Genomic DNA, 16085 nt, shown 5'->3' on the forward strand with positions numbered 1-16085 from the left:
AGGGGAGATGGGCCAGAGGCTGACCCCGGGAACTTGGAGCATCAGGGCATGTGGGTTTTGTTTTTCATTCCAGGTACTCTGCCTGTATTTCTAAATAAAGTTTTATTGACATGAAGGCGTGACCATTCATTTACATTTGGCTATGGCCACTTTCACACTATGGTGGCAGAGCTGAGTAGTTTTTTTTTTTCTTTTTGAGATGGAGTCTTGCTCTATCGCCTAGGCTGGAGTGCAGTAGCATGATCTTGGCTCTCTACAACCTCCACCTCCTGGGTTTAAGCGATTCTCCTGCCTCAGCCTCCTAAGTAGCTGGGACTACAGACACGCGCTACCATACCTGGCAAATTTTTTGTATTTTTGTTAGAGATAGGCCTTCACCGTGTTAGCCAGGATGATCTCGATCTCCTGACCTTGGCCTCCCGAAGTACTGGGATTACAGGTGTGAGCCACTATACCTGGCCAAGTAGTTTTGATGTAGTATCTTTGGCCCGTGAAGTCCAAAATATTAATTATGTGGTCCATCAAGAAATAGTGTGGCCGGGAGCAGTGGCTCACACCTGAAATCCCAGCACTTTGGAAGGTGAAGGTGAGAGGATCATTTGAGGCAAGGAGTTCCAGACCAGCCCAGGCATCATAAGACCCTATCTCAACCCCCCAAAAACAGTTTGTCTGGGCATGGTGGTATGTGCCTGTGGTGCCTGCTGCTCGGGAGGCTGAAGTGGGAGAATTGCTTGACTCTGGAAGTTTGAGGCTGCCGTGAGTGGTGATGGCGTCACTGTGCGCCAGCCTGGGCAGACAGAGGGAGACCCTGTCTCGGAAAAAAGTGTGCTGATGTCTGTTCTAAACGGAGCCTTCATCCTGATGGGTGGCTCACCCCTGTAATCCCAACACTTTGGGAGGCTGAGATGGGAAGATTGCTTGAGGCCAGGAGTTCAAGATCAGTGTGGGAAACAGAGTGTCTTTGGGAAAAAAAAAAAAAAAATTGTACGGGCCTGGTGGCTCTCCGTAGTCTCAGCCTCTCAGGAGGCCAAGGTGGGAGGATCGCTCAAGCCCAGGAGTTTGAGGCTTACAGTGAACTGTGATCATACCGCTGCAATCCAGCCTGGGCAACAGGGTGAGACTCTGTCTCAAACAACATCACCAACAAGAACAAACCAAAACCAGGCTTTCCCCCTGACCTTTCTGTCCCATCCCAGATCGACACATGGGCTCCTTCAACCCCTGCAGCTTTCCAGGTTGATGCTGTTCGCATCTCCATTTTGCAGAGGAGGCACTGGAGGGCCCAAGAGCTTCTGTAACTTGCCTGCAGGTGCTTAGTGAGGCAGGGGTGGAGCAGGGCCTGGAGCCTCTGAGCTGAGGGGCAGCCCTTAACTCCAGGTTTATGGTCTGCCAGCTCACAGGGACCAGGCTGTGGTCAGGCTGCTGCATTCCGGCCTGGACAATGCAGTGAGACCCGGTCTTAAAAAGAAAAGAATTACGATGGTGTCCTGCATCAGGAGATAAACGATGAATGAATACAAAGATGATGGTCTTGCCCTCTTTTTAAACATTTATTTTTATTTTTAAAGACTCAGTCTTACTCTTGTTCGTCAGGCTGGAGTGGAATGGCGTGAAGTCGGCTCACTGCAACCTCTGCCTCCTGGGTTCAAGCGATTCTCCTGCTTTAGCCTCCTGAATAGTTGGGATTACAGGCATCTGCCGTCATGCCTGGCTCATTTTTGTAGTTTTTTTAAAGTAGGGGTGGGGTTTCACCATGTTCGCCAGGGTGGTCTCGAACTGCTGACCTCAGGTGATCCACCCACCTCAGCCTCTCAAAGTACTGGGACTACAGGCGTGAATCCCTGCACCCAGCCAGGTCCTGCCCTCTCTTAAGTCCTGTTGGCTGGGCGCTTTGACTCACGCTTGTAATCCCAGCACCATGGGAGGCTGAGGCAAACGGATCACCTGAGGTCGGGAGTTTGAGACCAGCCTGGCCAACATTGTGAAACTCCATCTCTATTAAAAATACAAAAGTAAGCCGAGCATGGTGGCAGGCACCTGTAGTCCCAGGTACTTGGGAGGCTGAGGCAGGAGAATTGCTTGAACTTGGGAGACGGAGGTTGCAGTGAGCTGAGATTGTGCCTCTGCACTCCAGCCTGGACAACGAGAGTGAAACTCCGTCTCAAAAAAAAAAAAAAAAAAAAAAAAATCACCAACTCCTGTCGTGTGCTTCTCTCCTCAGCTGCTTGCCACCTTTTTAATTCAGCTAGAGAGGCGGAAGGGAGTTCAGTCCTCAGGGATCATGCTCACTTTCTGGCTGGTAGCCCTGCTGTGTGCCCTAGCCATCCTGAGATCCAAAATCATGACTGCCTTAAAAGCGGTAAGTGGCAGCCTCGTTCCTCATCTTCCTTCCGTGGCCCCAGGGGGAGAGATGCTGGGTCCCTCTGGCTTGCGTTGGACCTATGTGTTGCCATGGGAACCAGGGGGTGGGTACCACATGCACCTGGCTTCTTACTTGGAAACTTCCCTACCCCACCAAATCCTCACCAAGTCAGTCCCAGCCTTTGTTCTAGAACCTTCTTTCCCCAGGGCCTGATTTGTCTGTGTTCCTCCGAGGGGCTCCCATGGGACCTCCAAGGGCAGGAGCTGTGGGGCAGATGCCAGGGTGTCCCCATTAGCGGGAAACAGCAAGACAGGTAGCTGCAAATGCTGCTGGGCTGGGATTGGAGCTGAGCCGGGAGCAGTGTTTGCAGAGTGACTCTTCCCCCCCGGGGACCCTAGGCTTGTCCTCATGTTACCTTTATCCTGTCAATTGCTGTTCTGGCTAGAAATGTTGTTTACATTGGCTGCCGTGGGCTGCTCCTAGGCATTTCGAGGAGTGCGCACTTTTTGTTTGGAGATGGAATCCCACTCTGTGGCAAGGCTGGAAGAGTGCCGTGGCACGATGTCTCGCTGCAGCCTCCGCCTCCTGGGTTCAAGCCCTTCTCCTGTTTCAGCCTCTTCAGTAGCTGGGATTCTAGGCACCTGCCACTACACCTAGCTAAATTTTGTATTTTCAGTCAAGACGAGGTTTCACAATGTTGGCCAGGCTGGTCTCGAACTCCTGACCTCCCGTGATCCGCCTCTCTTGGCCTCCAAAAATGCTAGGATTACACGCGTGAGCCACCGTGCCCAGCCCCAGAATGTGACCTTTTTCCTTTTTCCTTACCCACTATGCAGGATGCTCGGATGGACCTGTTTCGTGACGTCACTTTCTATGTCTACTTTACCCTTGTGCTCATTCAGCTCGTCTTGTCCTGTTTCTCAGATCGCTCACCCCTGTTCTCGGAAACCATCCACGATCCTGTAAGTGTGACCATAGACATGTGTGTGTGCGTGTGTGTATGTGAGTGCAAGAGAGAAGCGTGACACAGTACCAGCTAACATTTCTCAGGTCCATCCAGGATCTCGTTGCAGCCTCCCTCAACCCCTGGTACAGGGAATATCATCCTGCCCACTTTACAGATGGAAAAACTGAGGCTTAGATGTGGCTGGGGGAGCTGAAGGAGAGAATCTGCTTTGTCGTTGTGAACTGCTGTGTCTTGTAGGCCTGTAGGTTTTTCACTTGGCATGGTGATTCTGGAAAATGTGAGCAGATAATTAAAAATCAGTATTTTTTATGAATTCGAGCTGTCCAGATGTTCTGGAAAAGTGAGAATTTCTGACAGATTAGGCTTCTAATTCCACAGGGCGGAGCTGCGGAGTTGCCGGAGTCCTCACCACTCCCTACTGTATTATACTGGGGTGCTTTCGTCTCTTGTGGCAGGTGTCTGGCCCCCAGGGATTTGAGTTTCAGACCCTTGGTCTTTTTTGTGAGTTTCAGAGAAATTCTGTAAATGCGGAAACTCGTCAGTGGGGAGTGTGGAGATGGGCACGCTTTCTGCTGGTAGAACAAAAGGGAACACTTCATTTGTCTCAATTCTTTTGTTTTTTCTTTCTTTGAGACAGGATCTTGCTCATTGCCCAGGCTGGAGTGCAGTGGTACGATCTTGGCTCACTGTAGCCTTGACCTCCTGGGTTCAGGCAATCCTCCTACTTCAGTCTTCGGAGTAGCTGGAATTACAGGCGTGCACCACCATGCCTGGCAATTTTTTTTTTTTTTTTTTTGGTTTGAGACGGAGTCTCACTCTGTCATCCAGGCTGGAGTGCAGTGGCGTGATCTTGGCTCACTGCAACCTCTGCCTCCTGGGTTCAAGTGATTCTCCTGCCTCAGCTTCACAAGTAGCTGGGACTACAGGCATATGTCACCATGCCTGGCTAATTTTTTGTATTTTTAGTAGTGACAGGGTTTCACCAGGGTGGTCTCAATCTCCTGACTTCATGATCCACTCACCTCAGCCCCTCAGAGTGCTGGGATTGAAGAAATGAGCCACTGACCCCGGCTGGCAAATTTTTTCTTCAGCGTTTAAGTTCTGGGGTGCATGTACAGGATGTGCAGGTTTGTTACATAGGTAAATGTATGCCCTGGTGATTTGCTTCACAGATCAACCTGTCATCTAGGAATCAAGCTGAGGATTCATTAGCTATTCTTCCTGATGCTCTCCCTCCACCCGATCCCCAGCCTGGCAAAGTTTTAATTTATTAATTAGAGATGGGGTCTTACTATGTTGGCCAGGCTGGTCTCAAACCACTGGGCTCAAGGGATCCTCCCACCTTGGCCTCTCAAAGTGCTGGGATTACAGGTATGAGTCACCACACCCAGCCTATATTCTTTATTTTTCTAATAGAGATGGACTCTGGCTATGTTGCCCTGGACCACCTGCAGTTTTGATAAGAGAGATCCGGGAAGGCCAGTCCAGAAACACTGCATTTGAGCACAGACCTAAAGGGGCGAGGGAGTGGGTGGAGCAAACACTTAGAGGAAGACTGTTCCAGTCAGAGGGGAGCAAGTGCAGGGGCACTGGGGTGGGAGGTGTGGACAGGAGAGCAAGAGAAGCCAGCGTGGCAGGGGAAGGCCAAGAGATGGTGGGTGCCTGAGAGGTGGGACCGTCCCCTTGTGAGCCGGATGAGCTGTTTGGGTTTTATTTATTTTATTTAAAACGGAATTTCACTCTTGTTGCCCAGGCTGCAGTTCAATGGCATGATCTTGGCTCACTGCAACCTCTGCCCACTGGGTTCAAGCGATTCTCCTGTCTCAGCCTCCCAAGTAGCTGGGATTACAGGCTTGTACCACCACACCTGGCTAATTTTGTATTTCTATTAGAGACAGAGTTTCTCCATGTTGGTCAGGTTGGTCTTGATCTCCTGACCTCAGGTGATCCGCCTACCTCAGCCTCCCAAAGTGCTGGGATTACAGGCATGAGCCACCGGTGCCTGGAGCTGCTTGGGTTTTATTGTGAGTGTGGCAGGCGGCCTTGGAGCACCTATTTGATGCCGGTTCATGGCTAGTCAGCTGGCAATGGGCAGGGTGCAGTGGGAGCACTTTGCAGCTCTGTGGTTCTCTTGGGTTTGGCCTGACCTCTGTGAAGGTCAGAGGCTCGCTTCGTGGGTGATAAAAGGGCTTGCTGGGCATCAGCCAGGAGGAGGAGGCTGATGATAACCAAGAGATTTTAGAAACACATGTCCCAGGCTGGGCATGGTGGCTGTAATCCTAGCCCTTTGGGAGGCTGAGGCAGGAAGATCACCTGAGGTCAGGAGTTCAAGATTAGCCCAGCCAACTTGGTGAAACGCCATCTATGCTAAAAATACAAAAATTAGCCAGACATGGTGGTGCATGCTTTTAATCCCAGCTAGTAGGGAGGCTGAGGCAGGAGAATCACATGACCCTGGGAGGCGGAGGTTGCAGTGAGCAGAGATCATGCCACTGCATTCCAGCCTTTGTGACAAGGAAAAGAAAAAAAAAATAATGCATGTCCCAGTGTATGTTCGAGGAGCCCCGTGTTGGTATTTCCTTGCTTAGAGAGGAGCTGGGTTGGAGAAAGGAGCAAGTGCATGCGTCTGTGTTCCTATGCATCTGTGTGTATGTGTGTGTATGCATGTGCGTTCTTGTCTGTGCAGTCACAGGCATGTATATGCATGTATGTGCTAATGTGTGAATGCGTGCTGCTTAGTGTGCTTATGTTCATGTATGTGTGTGAGAGTGTGTGTGTGTGTGTGTGTGTGTGTGTGTGTCTTTGTGTTGTATGTGTTTGCATATGTGTACAGTTCACAAAGGCAATGACCATACGTGGGTCACCCCATTTTGGATCCCTCGCTGACGCCTGGCACAGAAGAGGGACTCATGAGTCAGCGACTGTTGTGTATGTTATCAGTGTGTGTGAGTATGTGACAGCCAAGTGTCCCCATTTGTCAAGTGTTGGGCCATTATTGTTTGTTGTTGTTGTTGTTTTTGAGATGGATTCTTGCTCTTGTTACCCAGGCTGGAGTGCAGTGGCACGATCTTGGCTCACTGCAACCTCTGCCTCCCGGGTTCAAGTGATTCTTCCGCTTCAGCCTCCCGTGTAGCTGGGATTACAGGCGCCCGCCACCATGCTCGACTAATTTTTGTATTTTTAGTAAAGACAGGGCTTCATCGTGTTGGTCTGACTGGTCTTGAGCTTCTGACCTCAAGTGATCTACCCGCTTGGCCTTCCAAAATGTTGGGATTACAGGCATGAGCCACCGTGCCCAGCCAAGCCATTCTTTTGTACTGCAATTAATACAAAACAAGTCACACCTGACCTGGTGGCTGCAGGCCTTAGATTGCTGAGAGTAAACTGTGTTTGATTGGGGCTGCTTGGCTGGTGTGGGGATCACCTGACCCATTAGGCTTCCTCTGGGAGCCTGGGAAGAGCTCTTTTGCCATGGATGGTTCTGGAAGCTTTTTAAAGGAGGGACTTTCTGATTTCTGATCTCCCTTGGGAATCTGGATAACTTCCTTTTCACTTCTCCCGTGGGTGTATGTGTACCGGGGTGAGTCACAGAGCTGACCTGGCCCTTTCTTCCGACTTTCTGCATTCCTGGCTGCCTGGGCCTGGGATCTGCTCTGCCACCGTGGGTGGCATGAAGCTCTCAGCTCTGGCGGCTGGAAGGCTGCGCTGTCGGGGGCTGGGACACCCCAACTCTTCCCTGCAGTCATTGTTTTCTGTCTCTGTCTCATCTCCCCCGGCTCCTCCTGCGGCACTCCTGGTACTCCAAGAGGACAGAAGACACTATGGGTTGCCTCTTTTTTCTTTTTCTTTTTTTTTTTTGAGGCGGAGTCTTGCTCTGTCACCAAGGCTGAAGTGCAGTGGCACGATCTTGGCTCTGCAGCCTCTGCATCCCAGGTTGAAGTGATTCTCCTGCCTCAGCCTCCGGAGTAGCTGGGACTACAGGTGTGCACCACTAGGCCCAGCTAGTTTTTGTATTTTTAGTAGAGACAGGGTTTCACCATGTTGTCCAGGCTCATCTCGAACTCCTGACCTCAAGTAATCTGTCACTTCGGCTTCCCAAGGTGCTGGGATTACAGGCATGAGCCACTGTGCCTGGCTGTGGTTTGCCTCTTGTGTGGTGAGATCAGCACGGCGTCAAATGTGGGTGTGTGGGCTGGTGCATTTCTGATGTTTGCACACGTGTCCAGGAGAGAACACTTTGATTGGCTGACATTCTCTGTCCAGCAAGCCTGACAATCTCTTCGAATTCCTATTCAGGAATCCCGTGGGGGTGCCATTTACCTTTTTGCAGATTGGCGTTTAGAGCAGGAGGAGTTGGCCAGCAGCCCATAGGCCGAATTTGGCCTGCTGCTTGGTTTTGTAAGTAGAGTTTCATTGGAACACAGCCATGCTTATTCATCGCGTAGTGTCTACAGGTGCCTCATGCTGCAGAGTGGAGTTGTGTCGTTGCTACGGAGACTGTAGCACCTACAGAGTCTAACATACCTACCGTCTGGCCCTTCACAGAAGTAGATAGTCCACCCCTGGTCTAAGCATTTCTTTAGCTCTAATGACTTTGTAGCTTCCTTTTTTGTCTCCTTTCCATTTTCAGGCAGTCTTTCTTGCTGTGCAAGGCAAGGATGGGAATCAACATTTATTAGATGCCTGCTGTGTACTCACTAGCACTATGCCAAGCTCTTCATATGCATGTCTCACTTAACTCTCACAGCAGCCCTGGAGAACTTGGTACTATTTTTCTCATTTTAAAGACAAATAAATAATCTCCGACCTAAGTGCCTTGCTCAGTGTGAGTAGTAGAGCAGAGATTTGAACTCAGTATTGGCCATCTGCAGAATCACGTCACTTATCTTGGTTATAACTGTTGAACAGCAGGGTCCTGGCTAAATAATGGCTTTGTGTCAGGCACATGGCAGTATCCACCCTGTAACCTCAGTGCCTAAGACAGAGCCTGGCACACGGTGGCCTGCAGTGGTAATTCACCGTTGTGTTACATGGGGAGGTGCTCAGTACATGTGGCTCGTGTTTTATGTCTTAGATAAGGGTGAGTTCTGCATGGGGCCTCATGGGACATCAGATTCAGCTGCTTCTCTGCCTTCACTCTCTTCTAGTATTACCAGGAAGAAACAGGAGGGAACTGTGCAGCCCTCCCAAAAAAATCTCGTTCAAACCCCTGCTTCTTAAATTGGGATCCATGACCACTTGCACTGACGCCACTTTGGAACATGTTAGACGTGCAGAATCTCAGGTCCTGCCCGAGACTGAAACCTGCACTTTGACATGCTCCCCAGGTAATCTGTGTGCGCAGAAAAGTTTGAGGAGCTTGGTTGAAACCTCAAAATAGCCTGGCGCAGTGGCTCACGCCTGTAATCCTAGCACTTTGGGAGGCCAAGGTGGGTGGATCACCTCTGGTTGGGAATTTGAGACCAGCCTCACCAACATGGAGAAACCCTGTCTCCTAAAATTACAAAATTAGCCAGGCGTGCTGGTGCATGCCTGTAATCCTAGCTACCCGTGAGGGTGAGGCAGGAGAGTCACTTGAACCTGGGAGATAGAGGTTGTGATGAACTGAGATTGTGGCATTGCACCCCAGCCTGGGCAACAAGAGTGAAACTCTGTCTCAAACAAACCTCACAATAGCCTTGTGTTCTTGTTGGTTTTGAGACAGAGTCTTACTCTGTCACCCAGGCTGCAGTGTGGTGGTGCGATATCGGCTCACCGTAGCCTCTGCCTTCTGGGTTCAAGTGATTCTCCTGCCTCAGCCTCCTACGTAGATGGCACTACAGGTGTGTGCCACCAGGCCCATCTCATTTTTGTGCTTTTAGTAGAGGGGAGGTTTCACCATGTTTCCTAGGCTGGTCTTGAACTCCTGGGCTCAAGTGATCTGCCCACCTTGGCCACCCAAATTGCTGGGATTGCAAGTGTGAGCCACCATGCCCGAATAAGATTTTTAAATATTTTTTTAAGACCTGAAGGAACTGTGGCTTAGGGAGGTTGAGTTGTTAGACCCTGACATATACCTATGTCTGTTGGTGGAGACAGCATGGTGTGATGGAGGAGGATCTTCATTTCAGAGTTTGGCAGACCTTGGGCTTTAACCTTGGTCCCTTAATCCTTTGAGCAGACATCTTTTAAGCATCTATTGTATATTGTGCTTCGTGCTAGGGACACTGCAGTATGCAGAATAGATACGGTTTGAACTATGGGGGCCAGGGGAATGCTTTCCTTCTACTCTGTTAGGTTCAGTGGCTAGGGCCTGCAAGTCATATGATAAAAGATTAGCAGGCGAAAATGTTTATATATACATGAGCTCCGGGTGGGCTGGGGGCGAACTCACAGAAGAGAGATTAAAATCCTACAGAGTGGTAAGGCCTGAGAGCTTGTATGCCTTCAACAAAGGGCAATCAACTGGTGGAGAAGTGACCAGGCAGAGAGAAAATGGGTTTGGGCTTCTAGAGGTACCAAACTGTGAGAAGGTAAAGATACGGGAGGAAGTTGAGTGTTGGTTTAGTAAGGATTGTTTGTGCAGACCCATCCTGGTGCTGCCAGTGATAAATAGTTCACGTGGTATGGAGGAGAGGAGGGGGAAGACCATCACAAAGGGAAATTTATGTCCTGCTTTTAGGGATTTAAAAGAAGGGCGAAGAGTTCTTTATGTGTTCACTGCTTGATTATATTCAGCTCAAAAGAGTCCTTATGCCAAAGGTGGGTATTTTGAGGTAGCATATTCTGATCTTCTTCAGAATATATCCCAGTTATCTATTACTCCATGACAAACCACTGAGTTTAGTTGTATGAAACAACAACAGTAGTTTACAATGGTGTTTTACGGTACTGGGTGTTGACTGGGCTCAGCTGGGTGGTTTTCAGTCTCTCCTATAGTCACACTTGGATACAGAAGGGAAGAGGAACAGAACCAACATATCTAGAGAGCTGCTAAAGGCTGGCACTGTGCCAAGAGTTTTCTTTTCTTTTTTTGAGACAGTCTCTGTTGCCTAGGCTGGAGTAGAGTGACATGATCTTGGCTCACTGCCACCTCCACCTCCCAGGCTGAAGCAGTTCTGATGCCTCAGCCTCCCGAGTAGCTGAGATTACAGATGCATGCCACCACACTTGGCTAATTTTTATATTTTTAGTATAGACAGAGTTTTGCTGTTTTGGCCAGGTTGGTCCGGAACTCCCGGCCTCAAGTGATCCATCTGGCTCAGCCTCTCTAAGTGTTGGGATTACAAGCATGAGCCATCATGACCAGCCAAGAGCCTTATTTTCTCCTTAAACATTTTGCATTTGTTTATTTTGGGAAAAAAATAGGTAACATAAAATTTACTATCTTAACCATTTTGAGTTGAATCAAAGGTTCCTCATCCTCCTGCCTAGTGGCTAATGCTGGCCATTAGCTGGAACCTTCCCTGGGGTGGCTACCTACTTGTGGTCTCTCTGTGTGGCCCGCATTTCTCACAGCATGGAGGCTAGTCTGTAAGCATGAATGCCCTAAGAGGCAAGAGTTGGGTAGAAGTGGTGTCATCTTTTATTACTTAGTCCCAGAAGTCACCATGCCACTCCCACCATGCCCTGTGGGTTGAGGCAGTCACAAAAGTCAGCCCAGGCCTAAAGGGAAGGGTCACATACCCTACTTCTGAATGGGTGAATGGCCGTGTCTCATTGTAAGAAGAGTTTTTGGGGTGCAGTTCCTGTTCTGGCTCTCATTGGAACATACAGTCTGCTGTATGTCCTTGGCAAGCTTTTGCTTAGCCTGGTGTGGAGGTGGTACTGCCTAAAGTCCCAGCTACTTGGAAGGCTGAGTTGGGAGGATCACCTGAGCACAGGAATTTCAGGCTGCAGTCAGCTGTGATTGCATCACTGCGCTCTAGCCTGAGCAACAGAGCAAGACCCTGTCTCAAAAAAAGAAAAGCAAAAAAAAAAAAAAAAAAAAAAAAGAGGAAGCTTGTGAGTTAGCTGGGGAACAGCCCAAGTAAGCAGTCAAATAACCACATAACCAGCTGGGCACTGTGGCTTGTGCCTGTAATCCGAACACTTTGGAGGCTGAGGTGGTTGGGTAACTTGAGGCCAGGAGTTTGAGATCAGCCTGGCCAACATGGTGAAACCTCATCTCTGCCAAAACTACAAAAATGAGCTGGGCATGGTGGTGGGTGCCTGTAATCCCAGATACTCAGGGGGCTGAGGCAGGAGAATCAATTGAACCAGGGAGGTGGAGGTTGCAGTGAGCCGAGATTGTGCCCCTACGCTCCAGCCTGGGTGACAGAATGAAACCCTGTCTCAAAACAAACAAGCAAGCAAGCAAACAAACCAACCATGTTGCTAGCTAGCAATTGAGATGGGGGCAAAGAAGGGTAGGAACCAGGTCCCGTGAGAATCGGTAAGACGCATGATTTTGGGTTGGTGTTCTTTCTTTGTGAACCTCAGCAGCCCCTCCTTATAAATTGGTTGCATCTCCATTTGATGTTGGCTGCGCCTCCTCTTCCCACCCCAGAACGGAGCCCTGTGGTGTGGGGAGGAGGACAGTGAGACGTCCTCTTTGCGTCACTTGTCACAAAGACAAGTGACACTTGTCACAAAGACAAGTGACGCTTGTCTTTGCGTCACTCTGAGAGATTGAATCACAGTGGAGCTGGAAAGATGAGGAGAGTGTAGGCTTGCTGCCTTCCCGTCCTCAGAGCAGCAGAGGCCATCCATCACCTGTCGCCTGTCCTCAGAGTGATCAGCCAAGGCCTGGGGTGGCTGGGGTCAGGCAGGGTCAGGGTGGGAGCTGCGGGGCTGGCTCTTCCAGGACACCTTGTGCTGAGTCACTGAGTCAGCCAATCCTCCCAGCTGGCTCTGCTCCCACTTTGTGACTGAGATGTCTATTCTGGCTTTGGCTGCTCTGTGGGGCTCCTCATCTGTTCTCCTGGCTTGTGGGAGCCTGGGCAGGGCTAGCCCACACTCCCAAGGGCTCCTGCCTGGCCCCAGTCTCCTGCTTTTTATCTCGTTGGCACTGAGTCTGTGGTTTAGGGTTGCGGGAGGAGGGTCCCACAGATAAGAGGATCAAGGCCAAAGGAGATCTTTAGTGGGTCCCAACTGAAAGTTGGGGGTGGTCCTTGGACCAGTTGCAACAGCTTGATATCTCGAAGAAGCTTGCTAGAAATGCTGGGTCTCAGGCCCCATCCCAGACCTCCTGAGTCAGAATGTCATTTTAGCAAGATCTCTGGGTGGTCGCGGGTTGCAAATCACTGGTTTGGAGCATTCAGTGAAAACTACTCAGCTCATTTGCAGTAAGAGGTGTTTTTAGTCCCTGTCCATACAATGTGGAGCATTCCCGCAGCATTTTACTATAAACATTTTCAAACGTACAGAAAAGTTGAAAGAATTCTACAGCGAGCAGTCATATACTTGGTACCTAGAACCACAGTTAACATTTTGCTAAACTTGCTTTGTCACATATCTGTCTCAGCAGATAGCTAATCAGCCAGCCAACAAGCTACTTGTGTTTTGTTTGTTGCTTTTGAGATGGGGTGTCACTCTGTCTTGCAGGCTGGGGTGCAGTGGTGCAGTCATGGTTCACTGCAGCCTCCAAATCCTGGGCTCAAATGATCCCCCTGCTTCTGCCTCCCAAATAGTTAGGGCATTACAAGTGCATGCCACTGTGTTTGGCTAATTAAAAAAAATTTTTTTTTGAGACCGAGTTTTGCTCTTGTTGCCCAGCCTGGAGTGCAGTGGTGCAATCTTGAGCCACTGCAACCTCCGCCTCCCGGGTTCAGGCGATTCCCCTGCCTCAGCCTCCCGAGTATCTGGGACTACAGGCATGTGCCACCACACCTGACTAATTTTGTATTTTTAGTAGAGATAGTGTTTCATCTTTTTGGTCAGCCTGGTCTTGGACTCCTGACCTCAGGTGATCCACCTGCCTCAGCCTCCCAAAGTGCTGGAATTACACGCGTGAGCCACCATGCTCGGCCAGTTTTTAAATTCTTTATAGGTATGATGTCTTGCTATGTCGCCCAGTCTGGTCTTGAACTCCTGGCCTGAAGCAGTCCTCCTGCCTCAGCCTCCCAAAGTACTGGAATTACAGGCCTGAGCCACTGAACCTAGTTTTTTTGGTATCTGAAATTTATTTCAAAATGCATTAGTATGCTTTCATGCAACTACTTCCAAGCAAATCATTAGCTAGAGCTCAGTATTTGTTTACAGTTCTGAGTTTTTCCTTAAAATTTACATACAGTGAAATTACTGATCTCAAGTTAACATTTGATGAATCAAGATACAGAACATTGCAAGGACTCGAGGAAGTTGCCTTGTGATCAGTCTCGGTTGCTTCCCCTTCCCCCTCCATCACGCAGGCTTGATCTTGGATTATTGATTACCTCGCTATAAACTCCGTTTTTTTTTTCATTTGTCCATTATGCTTTCAGTGATTTAATAATCAGGCATTGTGCCAGGGGCTGAGCTAGAAAGAAACAAATCTTGACCACTGCCCCGGAGGAGAGATGGAAGGTGGTGGCAGGCAGTTAAACCACAACTGCAGTCTGGACAGTGGGGGCTCTGAGGGAGGGAAGTGCTGGGAGTTGTGGGGGCTGGGGGTGGTCCCTGACTTGGCATGAGGATCCAGGCCTAGCATCCAGGGAGGGGAGGGGATGCTCAAGTCTAAGGAGTCAGAGGCTCCAGCAAGGTGAATATGGCTGGAGGTGGTGGGGTGGTACAGTAGGTGCTCCTGGTAAAGCAACCAGCATGTGCAAAGGTCTAGGTGAGAGAGCTGATGGGTGTTTGGAACCACTTTGAATTCTGCTTGGCTAGGCCAGGTGGGTGGCTTATGCCTGTAATCCCAGCACTTTTGGAGGCCGAGGCGAGTGGATCACCTGAATTCAGGAGTTTGAGACCAGCCTGGCCAACGTGGTGAAAACCCTGTCTCTACCAAAAATAGAAAAAGCTGAGTGTGGTGGTACAGGCCTGTAGTCCCAGCTACTCGGGAGGCTGAGGCAGAAGACTTCGCTTCAACCTGGGAGGCAGAGGTTACGAGCCGAGATCTCGCCACTGCACTCCAGCCTGGGCAGCAGAGCAAGTCTTCATCTCAAAAGAAAGAAAGAAAAAAATAATTCTGCTTCGCTAGATTGGAAGGGCTACAACGTAAGTGAAAAGAGAGGCAAGAGCCAGGGAGCCCAGCATCAGAGATCAAGGCTGCAATTATGGATCACGATAAGCACTTGGAATTTTGTTACTGGTTTTTTTTTTTTTTTTTGATATGGAGTCTCGGTCACTCAGTTGGGAGTGCGGTGACGTGGTCTCAGGTCACTGTACCCTCTACCTCCTAGGCTCAAGCGATCCTCCCACCTCAGCCTCCTGAGTAGCTGGGACCGAAGTTGGGTGCCTCCACGCTTGAGTAACGTTTTTGTATGTTTGGTAGAGACTGGGTTTCAGGATGTTACCCAGGCTGGTCTTAAACTCTTGAGCTCAAGTGATGCCCTGCCTTGGCCTCCCAAAGTGGCAGGATTATAGGCATGCGTGAACCATCCTGTCCAGCCAGGACTTGGAATTTTCATCCTACTATGGTGGGAGCTGAGGAAAGATTTTTCACCAGTGGAATGACACGCTCAGGTTGGACATGTTTTGGAAGATTCTTAGGCTGAAAGGAAGACGATACACTGGACATGGGGGTGAAGTTGGTGGCTCCGAAAAAGGCTTTGTGGGCGCCCAGGCAGGTAGAGAGGGAGGCTGAGCCAGGATATTCACTTGTGCCCACTACAGCGTCAGAAACCAGAAAAAGGGCCAGGTACGGTGGCTCACACCAGTGGTCCTGGCACTTTGGGAGGCCTAGGTGGGAAGGTTTCTTGAGGCCAGGAGTTTAAGACTAACCTGACCAATGTAGTGAGACCCCATCTCTTAAAACAAACAAACAACAAAACAGACAAGTTCATGGGCAAAGGGCATGGGAAAAGTTTCAGGAGGTGTGCTCCAGCAGAGGAAATGGAGGTCCTGGGCAGGGCGGCAGTTTGGGCAGTTGGTAAGTAGCTATTATGCTGGCAAGTCTCTAACTGCTGGGCATTTAGGCTTCGTCTAATAATAAGGATAACAGCTGGGTACACTGTATTATTTAGTCCTCACGGCAGGGTAGGATGGTCAGTCTCCCCACCTTACAGATGCAGTCACTGAGGGTCACAGTGGCAATGTGTCAGGAACCCTCCCACTGTGTTCTCACACTTGAAACACAGATTACTGGTCACCACCCCCCCAGTTTCTGATACAGTAGATCTGGATGGGGCCCAAGCATTTGTGGTTCCCAAAAAGTTCCCAGGTGCCAGCGATGCTGGTGACAGAGCTGCATTTGAGGACTGCTGCTCTAAGCTGTATTGCTGCTGCACACATCTCCTCCTGCTGAGCACAGGGGTGGGGTGGGGTGGGGGGCAGCGGCACTTAGGCAGTGCAGAGTGGAGGTAACCAGCAGAAAACCCATTAGAACCAGCAGCCCAGAGAGTTTCTGAAAAACAGGCCAACATGCTGAAAGACCAGACAAAATCTGCAAACTAACCTGAGCTCCAAGAATCAGTGCCGAGGGCGGCTGAACCTAATTGGTTTAACCCACAGGGTTTCTGGCCAGCTCATCTGGTACCAAACATAGATGTCGATATGATGGATGCCAAGAACACATATCACTGTTTGCATGACTCAGACTTTTCCTCCCTGCGCCTTCAGCCAGGACTTCTCTGAATTCTTTTCATTTTCAAATGAAGG

The 16085-nt window shown here is 49.8% G+C and overlaps 1 protein-coding gene across 9 annotated transcripts in view; it reads left to right on the forward strand.

Moving 5' to 3' along the window:
• ABCC1 (ATP binding cassette subfamily C member 1 (ABCC1 blood group)) overlaps positions 1 to 16085 on the forward strand; it is a 187297-nt gene that overhangs the window by 58656 nt on the left and 112556 nt on the right. For all 9 annotated transcript variants that reach the window (XM_039478044.2, XM_074381615.1, XM_039478045.2 and 6 more), the window contains exons 4-5: positions 2222 to 2359; positions 3199 to 3324. In XM_039478044.2, the coding sequence (XP_039333978.2) occupies positions 2222 to 2359; positions 3199 to 3324 (264 nt within the window). The remainder of the gene's footprint in view (positions 1 to 2221; positions 2360 to 3198; positions 3325 to 16085) is intronic.

The sequence above is a fragment of the Saimiri boliviensis genome, chromosome 12 (genome assembly GCF_048565385.1).
Source record: "Saimiri boliviensis isolate mSaiBol1 chromosome 12, mSaiBol1.pri, whole genome shotgun sequence".
NCBI lineage: Eukaryota > Metazoa > Chordata > Mammalia > Primates > Cebidae > Saimiri > Saimiri boliviensis.